At 45.1% G+C, this 9709-nt stretch overlaps 1 protein-coding gene across 1 annotated transcript; it reads right to left on the bottom strand.

The window, feature by feature from the left end:
• Window positions 1–8540: 8540 nt before the first annotated feature.
• Window positions 8541–8975, bottom strand: LOC126691125 (uncharacterized). Its single transcript, XM_050386199.1, has one exon. The coding sequence runs from the start codon at window positions 8973–8975 to the stop codon at window positions 8541–8543; it is 435 nt and encodes a 144-aa protein (XP_050242156.1).
• Window positions 8976–9709: the final 734 nt, after the last annotated feature.

Genomic DNA, 9709 nt, shown 5'->3' with positions numbered 1-9709 from the left:
GTTTTAAGGCCAAGTACCGTATCCCGCAGGAAGTAGCCCTGCAATATTGTGCCCCAGACTGCATTCTTACTGATAGAGAAGTAGGTGAGGTCGTCATTCCAATGATTGCCTTCTTGAAGGGAGGAATGACGCTGCCCATAGGTAGGGTAACTAGGGACTACCTTATTAACCATAGGCTGACTCCCCACCAGTGTGCCACCAACCTCTTTAGGGTCTTGGGTTGCGTGGACGCTCTCAATGAGCAGATGGGCTTGGGGCTCACGTGGCTTGATGTGGTCTACCTGTACGAGTGCCATAAACTCGTTGGTGCGGGGTATTACCTAAAGTCCCAATCCAACATCGTCAGACTGATATCGTGCCTTCCCAAGTCAAACAAGGGTATGAAGGATGATTACCTCCTGGTCTCCAAGGAGTGGCATGACAGTCTTCATTGCCCAACTCGGGCAGGGGATCCAGGTGGGGTGCATTAGGATTAGGTTTAGTAGTTTAGTTTCCTTGATATTCTGTCTTCTCGGATGATAGTTTTGTTGTCCTAATCGTTGTTTCTTCTTGGATGAATTTTTGCAGACAAAAACCACGTCGCTCCGAGGCTAAGTTTGGTGAACGTACCGGCCCTTAACAAACTGCTGAGATCCGAGATATTCATAAGCAAGGACGAACAATTACGGGTTGCTCCTTTAATTTTGGACTACGAGCCTCTATCTCGTATATTCTAGGACATAGGTCAAGCAATAAAGGCTAGCGATCCTCGGTTGAACCAGATAGACGTATCTAAGCTAGGATTCCTTGCTCGAAGAGATTTTTCACCCGTCCAGTTACCCATCCAACGTGTTCCCTAAGAAGTTGCTGCTCCAAGAGAGGGGATAGATTCTGCATATTTGTCCCTCTCGGCCGAGATAGACTAGTTTCGCCTTGAGGACAAAGGTGAAGCTTCAGGCGGGCCGATAATACTCTCAGAGTTCAAGGCTGATATTGATAGGCTTTTTGCAGCCAACACTCCAGACTTGGTGGTTGCTCAGATTGACTCCGAATTTTCGAGGAAGAAGAGATGGCTCTAAACCAGAGGAGAAGCCTATGAGACCTCATGGCCTCCAGGAACAAGGGGGCAACTTCATAAGAAGTACCTAAATCCCAAGTTCCTGAAACTCTTCCTCCCCCTTCCGCTCCTCTCCCTCCTGATCCAGGCCTACACGCGATAAGGGACTTAAAGAAGAAAAGGCCGCTGTAAGAGATTGAGAAGGGAGAGTTGCCCCCTTAGAAGGGCACTAAGCAGCAAAAGATTGCTAAAGATCCAAAGGATAAGAGATCCTCATCTGTGGACAGTCGAGAAAAGCAGAACCAGGCTGTGGTGCGCCTACCATAGCGTGTGTGGTCGCCTCGGCTAGAGGTTGACGGGGCTGCGATTCCGTGGAATGCCTCTGTTAGGGAGTATCAGAGTGGTCATTCCGCGTATGTGGCTGAGTCCTTGGAGCAGCCACTTCTCTTGCCCAAGGATATGGAGGCCTTAAGGAAGCTAAAGCAGCACAACTTTTTCCTTTCCCTAAAAAGGGACCTTGCTCTGATACGTCCAAATTCTCGTCTTTTTTATTTACTTTAGCACTAGTATGCAGATATTGTTCTCGTCTATTTGCAAGGGATGACATTATTGTTCTTATGCAGATTACCCAAGGGCTTTATGTTGCCGAGGAGTGGGTCAACAGAGCTAGGAACGATGCCAGGCATAAGGCTAACCTCCGTCTTGATGTCAAGAAGACCTTGGGGGCCGCAAATGAGGAGAATCAAAATTTGGCTACCAAGCTGACCGCCTCGGAGAGGGATCGGAATAGCGCCCTGGCTGGCCTAAAGAATGCTGAGACTCAAACCGAGGATCAGCGCAAGTTGCTTTATCAAACAGAGATAGAACTAGCCACTTCTAAGCAACTTGCGCTGGATTTGAAGGCGGAGCTGCAGAAGGCCAGAGAGGCAGCTCAGCTGGCAAAGGAGGCACTAGAGGCCAAGAAGCAAGCAGCCTATACCCTTAGCGTAGAGGAGGCACAAGCCAGGCTGACTGAGGAGCTGGCTGAGGCATGTAGGGACTATTGTGATGCCACATGGGCCGAAGCACTTAACATTGCAGGAGTTCCTACAGACTTAGAGTGGAGGCAGCAGGGAAAGACCTTTTACCACCCTGATATCCGCGCAATCCCGAGTGGCCTTCCACTACCCTCTACCCTTGCCCCTGAGTCCTTAGAGCAGCCTCTAACTACTCAAGCTGCAATCCTTCTTCCCGAGGTTCCACAAGGATCCAGCTTGGCTGGTGACCAATTACAAGGGGCCGAGGGGCCCAAAGATCAAGGCAAGGGTAAGGAGAAAAAGTCCCCTTCCAAAGTCAAAGATGCTGCCAAGGGTAAGGATGTTGCAACCAAGGCAAAAGAAACAGAGGCCGAGACTAAAGAAGCTAACAACAAGGCCAAGGACCTCTCTCCTCTCAGCCAAGCCAACAAGATCCTCTTGCTCCCAAGGCGTAGGCTTAGAACTTAGGAACTTTCTGTAGTTCTTAGGGATTTTTTGGTGATACTTTTGTCTGACTGTAATGTACTCATCTTATTTAATAGAAACGTCTTTCCCCTTTTTTCTTATCTTGGAAATCTCTTGCACTTTTTATTTTATTTGCTTTGAGGATTATCAACATCATGAATAGCATTGTGTTGTTGCTTCCTTATACTTAAAAACAGACAACAATACGTTGGTAACTATTGGATCAATCTAATTGTGTTGATCACATCTCCTGATATAATAGTCTTCTATTTAAATACTTATAAAAAAATGTAATAGTGTGTTAGTTTTCCCAAAGCACCTAGTTCGAGGACTTCAGGCATGACTAAGGTTCTGTTTAAACACTTATAAAATATGTAACAGTGTATTAATTTCCCCAAAGCATCCGGTCCGAGGACTTCAGGCATGACTAAGGTTCTATTTAAACACTTATAAAATATGTAACAATGTGTTAGTTTTCCCCAAAGCATCTAGTTCGAGGACTTCAGGCATGACTAAGGTTCTGTTTAAACACTTATAAAATATGTAATAGTGTATTAATTTCCCCAAAGCATCTGGTCCGAGGACTTCAGGCATGACTAAGGTTCTATTTAAACACTTATAAAATATGTAACGGTGTATTAATTTCCCCAAAGCATCTGGTCTGAGGACTTCAGGCATGACTAAGGTTCTGTTTGAACACTTATAAAATATCCCTAAAGCATCTGGTCCGAGGACTTCAAGCATGACTAAGGTTCTATTTAAACACTTATAAAATATGTAACAGTGTATTAATTTCCCCAAAGCATCTGGTTCGAGGACTTCAGGCATGACTAAGGTTCTGTTTAAATACTTATAAAATATGTAACGGTGTATTAATTTCCCCAAAGCATCTGGTCTGAGGACTTCAGGCATGACTAAGGTTCTGTTTAAACACTTATAAAATACGTAACCGTGTATTAATTTCCCCAAAGCATCTAGTCTGAAGACTTCAGGCATGACTAAGGTTCTATTTAAACACTTATAAAATACATAACAGTGTATTAATTTCCCCAAAGCATCTAGTCTGAGGACTTCAGGCATGACTAAGGTTCTGTTTAAACACTTATAAAATACGTAATAGTGTACTAATTTCCCCAAAGCATCTGGTCCGAGGACTTCAAGCATGACTAAGGTTCTGTTTAAACACTTATAAAATATGTAACAGCTTATTAATTTCCCCAAAGCTCTGATCCGAGGACTTTAGGCATGACTAAGGTTCTGTTTAAACACTTATAAAATACATAACAGTGTATTAATTTTCCCAAAGCATCTAGTCCGAGGACTTCAGGCATGACTAAGGTTCTGTTTAAACACTTATAAAATATGTAACAGTTTATTAATTTCCCCAAAGCTCTGATCCAAGGATTTCAGGCATGACTAAGGTTCTGTTTAAACACTTATAAAATATGTAATAGTGTATTAATTTTCCCAAAGCATCTAGTCCGAGGATTTCAGGCATCACTAAGGTTCTGTTTAAACACTTATAAAATACGTAATAGTGTACTAATTTCCCCAAAGCATCTGGTCCGAGGACTTCAAGCATGACTAAGGTTCTGTTTAAACACTTATAAAGTATGTAACAGTTTATTAATTTCCCCAAAGCTCTGATCCGAGGATTTCAGGCATGACTAAGGTTCTGTTTAAACACTTATAAAATATGTAATAGTGTATTAATTTTCCCAAAGCATCTAGTCCGAGGATTTCAGGCATCACTAAGGTTCTGTTTAAACACTTATAAAATACATAACAGTGTATTAATTTCCCTAAAACATCTGGTCCAAGGACTTCAGGCATGATTAAGGTTCTATTTAAACACTTATAAAGGAAGAATAGCGCACTTATACAATGAATGGACGTATTGACAAAGAAAGCTTTCATTAATAATAGTACATTTTCAGATTGTTTACATCCAAGGGTGTGGTATTACATGCTTATCTAAGTCTTCTAAGAAATACACTCGTATACCAGCCACTGAGGTGATGTGGTACGATCCTTCCCAATTGGGCCATAGCTTTCCTCATGCTGGGTCCTGTGCAATACCTAGGATCTTTCTTAATACCAAGTCACCCGGTGCTAATGGCCTTAGCTTCACATTGGCATCGTGACCCTACTTGAGCTTATGTTGGTAGTATGCCAATTGAACCATTGCGTTCTCCCTTCTTTCTTCAATAAAGTCTAAACTCTTTTCTAGTAATTCACTATTATTGCTCGTATTGAAAGAGCTAGTCCTCAGTGTGGGGAAGCCATTCTCCAGAGGAATAACTGCCTCGGCGCCATATGTCATCGAAAAGGGAGTCTCCCCGGTGGATCTGCAAGGCGTGGTTCGGTATGTCCAGAGGACATGTGGCAGTTCTTTTACCCATTTCCCCTTAGCATCGTCCAATCTCTTCTTGAGTCCACTCACTATGACCTTGTTAATGGCCTCGGCTTGACCATTCCCTTGAGGATAGGCTGGGGTAGAGTATTTGTTCTTGATTCCCAAGTCACAGTAGTATCTCCTAAAAGATTTGCTATCGAATTGAAGGCTGTTGTTCGAGATAAGGGTATGAGGGATTCTAAATCGGGTGACAATATTTTTCCACACAAACCTCTTGGCGTCCACGTCCTTGATGTTTGCCAAGGGCTCAACTTCAACCCATTTGGTGAAGTAGTCTGTGTCGACTAGCAGGTATCTCTTGTTACTTGATGCTTTGGGGAAAGGGCCTACGATGTCTAAGCCCCACTACGCGAACGGCCAAAGGCTGGACAGAGGATTAAGGACTCCTCCCGGTTAATGCATGTTTGGCGCGAACCTTTGACATTGATCGCATTTCTTTACGTATTCATGTGCTTCCTTTTACATTTTTGGCCACCAGTAGCCTTGAGTGATGGCCATGTGTGCCAAAGATCTACCTCCAGTGTGGCAACCACAGATCCCCTCGTGTAACTCTTTTAGTAGTAATTCTGTTGCTTCAGGGTGTATGCATAGTAAGTAGGGCTCGAAAAACGAGCGTTTGTATAGCTTTTGGTCCTCGGACAACCAAAACCGAGGAGCCTTCCTACGCACCTTTACTACTTCTGATTTTTCCTCAAGCAGGATGTCATCCTTCAAGAATGATATTATGGGGTCCATCCAGCTAGGCCCCACCTGGACTTGGTGAACATGGATCATTCCTTTCTTCACCCTTGTTGGTTTGTACAAATCTTCCACAAGGATGACCCAAGGAAGACCTTGTGCCGAGGAGGTAGCAAGTGTGGCCAGGAATTAGCATGGGTGTTTCCACTTCTGGGGACGTGCAACAAGTTGAAAGATTCAAATTCTGACCGTAGGTGCCCCACCTGACTTAAGTACCTCTGCATTCTTTCGTCCCTCGCCTTAAATTCTCCTTTTACTTGGCCAACGACTAATCTCGAGTCCGAGAACATCTCTATCGCCTTCCTGCCCATTTTTTGAACCATGGTCATTCCCATTAGCAGGGCCTCATATTCAGCCTCATTATTTGTGGCCGAGAATCCCAGTCTTAGCAATTTCTCAATAGTGATCTTCTCGGGGGATATTAATACTATTCTCACCCCGAACCCCTTTTGGTTTGCTGCGCCATCAACGTACACTTTCCAGGATATCGGGCCCTATTGGGAGATCATACCAACCGATTTTCCATCCATGTGTTGCGCTTCTGTCACTTCTTCCAATGGGGGTTAATCGAACTCGGCCACCACGTCCGCGAGGACCTGGCCCTTGACAAAGGTACGAGACATGTACTTGATATCAAAAACCCCTAGGATCGTGCCCTATTTAGCAATCCTCCCTGTGTAATCAGCACTTCGAAGTATAGTTTTGAATGGGAGCTAAGTCAAGAGGACAACTGTATACGCTTAGAAGTAATGGGGGAGTTTTCGTGTGCCAAGCACCATCGCCAATACAGCCTTTTCTAGTGGTAGATACCGAACCTCGGCCTCATGTAGTGATTTGCTTACACAGTAAACTGGCCGTTGTACGCCATTGTCAACTTGTAGCAAAACCAAACTTACAGCGTGTGGGACCACAGCGATGTATATGAACAGGACCCCATCCACCTCAGGACTAGACATGATAGGTGGCCGCGATAGATATTCTTTAAGTTGTTGGAAAGCCAACGTGGACTCTTCAGTCCATTCAAATCTTTTCCACCTTTTCATCAAGAGGAAGAAAGGTCTACACCTATCCGCCAACTGAGAAATAAATCGATTTAGGGCAGCAGCCATTCCGGTAAGCTTCTGGACCTCTTTGGGATTCCAGGGTGGTTATAAACTGTTAATGGCTTTGATTTGATCGGGGTTGACCTTAATACCTTGGTGAGTCACCATGTATCCTAGGAACTTGCCTGATTCGACACCAAATGAACACTTGGAAGCGTTTAAGTGCAACCTATGTTTCCTCATGATTTCAAAGATGCTTCCGAGGTTTGTAACGTGCTCGGACACCACCATACTCTTCATCACCATGTCGTCTATGTAGACCTCAATGCTTTTACCCAACTGGGATTCAAACATTCTTGTCATCATCCTCTGATAGGTTGAACCTGCATTCTTTAAGCCGAATGACATTACCTTATAGTGGTAGTTTCCAGTGGGAGTGACAAATGCTGTTTTTTCTTGATCGTCCAAGGTGAGTGGTATCTAATGATACCCTTGAAAGGCGTCTAAGAAGCTCATCCGAGGATGGCTAACCGTTGTATCTACCAATTGGTCTATTCAAGGCATAGGGAAGGGATCTTTTGGACAGGCCTTATTTAAATCTGTGAAGTCCACACATACTTACCACTTCTTGCTCTTCTTCTTCACTACTACGGTATTGGCCAACCATTCAGGGTAAAAGACCTCCTTGATAGCCCCTGCCTTTTTAAACTTCATCACCTCTTCCCTAACAGCGTCTGCATGTTCTTTGGATAGGCGTCGAGGCGATTGTTTCTTGGGAATGATGGATGGGTTAACGTTCAAATGATGGCAGATAAAATCTGGATCCACCCCTAAAGCCTCATAAGCGTCCCATGCAAACACATCAATGTTTCTCTTAAGGAATACCAACAACTCCTTTTCTTGAAGGGGTAGTTGAGCCCCTACCTGAAAGAACTTCTCCGGATCACCACCTATAATAAATTTTTCCAAATCCTCACAATTAGGCTCTTTAGCTGGTTCATGGGATGGCGGCTCCGGGGTTTTGATTGTTATAAGTCCCTTTCGGCAGTGGCCGAGGAGCTAGTTTTGTGTCGCTGTGAGATGGCGGCCATAAGGCATTGCCGAACCACAGGTTGACTCCCCACAATTTCTTCGACGCGGCCCCTCGAGGGTTATTTTACTTTCTGGTGCAGGGTGGATGAAACGGCTTCTAGAGAATGGAACCAGGGTCTGGCCATAACAGCCGTGTAGGGGGAATAGGCATCTACCACAATGAAGTTTACCTCCACCACTTCCGAACCAGTCTATATGGGTAGTCTGATCTAACCCTTTGGAATAACAGGCTTCCCCTCGAAACTAATCAGAGGGGAATTGTAGGTTGTTAGGTCCTCAGGTTTTAATCTCAGCCCCTTGTACAGGTCAGGGTACATGACCTCGACAACGCTACCCTGGTCTACCAACACTCTCTTTACATCGTACCCTTCTATCCTGAGTGTGACCACCAGAGCATCGTCGTGGGGTTGAATGGTTCCAATTTTGTCCTCGTCCGAAAAGCCCAGAACTGGTCGAATTTCCACTCTAGCTCTTTTGGGCTTTGGATCATTGCTCTCGGCAGGAAGCCGAGCTACGAACATTACTCTGGAGGGGCAAGAATTAGTCCTACCGAGAGCAGCGAATATGACATTGATCGTTCCCAAGGGCAGTGTTGAAGAATCATCCCTCTTGGGTTCCAAATTTGTTTGGCCCCCTAGACTACTGGTGTGATGCAACAGATATTTCAACTTCCCTTCTCAGACCAGTTGGTCCAAATGGACCCACAAATTCCTGCAATCCTCTGTAATGTGCCCCTAGTCCTGATGGTACTGGCAATAAAGGTTATGGTTTCGTCTCAGGGGGTTCCCAACCATCTTGTTTGGCCATTTGAAGAACGGTTCATTCTTAACCTTCTCCAAAACCTGGTGCACCGGTTCTCGGAACACTGCATTGACCGCCTGAGTGTTGGTAAGTCCTGATTGACCACCAAAATCTCTCCGTGGCCGGCTATTATTGTATCCGTCCGACCTGAAATCCCTCATTTCCTGAGGGATAACCTTATCCTTTCCTTTACCCATTTGCTGGTCTTCCTCGACCCTCTTATACTTGTCAATACGGTTCATGAGTTGACACAGATTGGTCACAGGTTTTCCCGTTAGGGACTTCCTTAAGCCATGCTCGGTCGAGAGGCCACTCTTGAAGGTACTAATGGCGACGTCTTCAAAATTACCGTCCATCTCATTGCACATCTCCCAATATTTGTCTAAGTATGTTTTTAGGGTCTCTCCCTCTCTCATACTCAAGGATAGTAGGGAAGATAGGGGTTAAGGGACTCTGCTGCAGGTGATGAAGCGAGAACCAAATGCCTGGGTGAGCTCCTTAAAGGAGTTTATGGAATCAGCCTTTAAGCTATCAAACCATCTCATTGCTACGGGTTCTAGGCTGGATGGGAAGACCTTGCACATTAGGGCTTCGTCTCTAGAATGGATGGTCATTCTTTGATTTAAGTGGCTCACATGCTCTACGAGGTCTGTCTTGCCATTATACATGGTAAACGCGGGCTAAGTGAACCGCCGGGGGAGTTCTGCTGGCTCAATTCTTCATGCGAAAGGTGACCTGGAGATTTGATCCAATGCCTTGCCCATAGCGTCGTTTCCCACACCTTTTCGAAGGGGGCTCTTATGCCTACGCTTGTGGTGGTGCTCCTCTTCGTAGGAGAAAGACTCCCTGGGTGGGGTCTTTGACCTTCGTCTGTAGCTACGGTCCTCTTCACCGTTAGGGGAGGCGTTTAGGCTGGAGGAAGCTTGCCTCTGCTGTGCATGGCGCAACTTTCTTTTCAGCTGGTCGACTTCCAGCTGCAACGCTCTGGTATTCTCTTCTTGAGAAAGATGACCCTTTCCCCATGACTGACTTCTTCTGGTCCGGGCACAATGCACACTCCCCTCTCGATCCCTTCTCCGCTCGAGGTTGAGAAAAGGATTTT

This window comes from Quercus robur, chromosome 7, assembly GCF_932294415.1.
Source record: "Quercus robur chromosome 7, dhQueRobu3.1, whole genome shotgun sequence".
In the NCBI taxonomy this organism is placed as follows: domain Eukaryota; kingdom Viridiplantae; phylum Streptophyta; class Magnoliopsida; order Fagales; family Fagaceae; genus Quercus; species Quercus robur.
The sequence above is the reverse complement of the archived record's forward strand: the minus strand, read 5'-3'. Positions and strand labels throughout refer to the sequence as shown.

Bases quoted from the DNA above. Each gene is read 5' to 3' on its own strand.
- LOC126691125 (XM_050386199.1), bottom strand. From the start codon at position 8,975: ATGTGCAATGAGATGGACGGTAATTTTGAAGACGTCGCCATTAGTACC.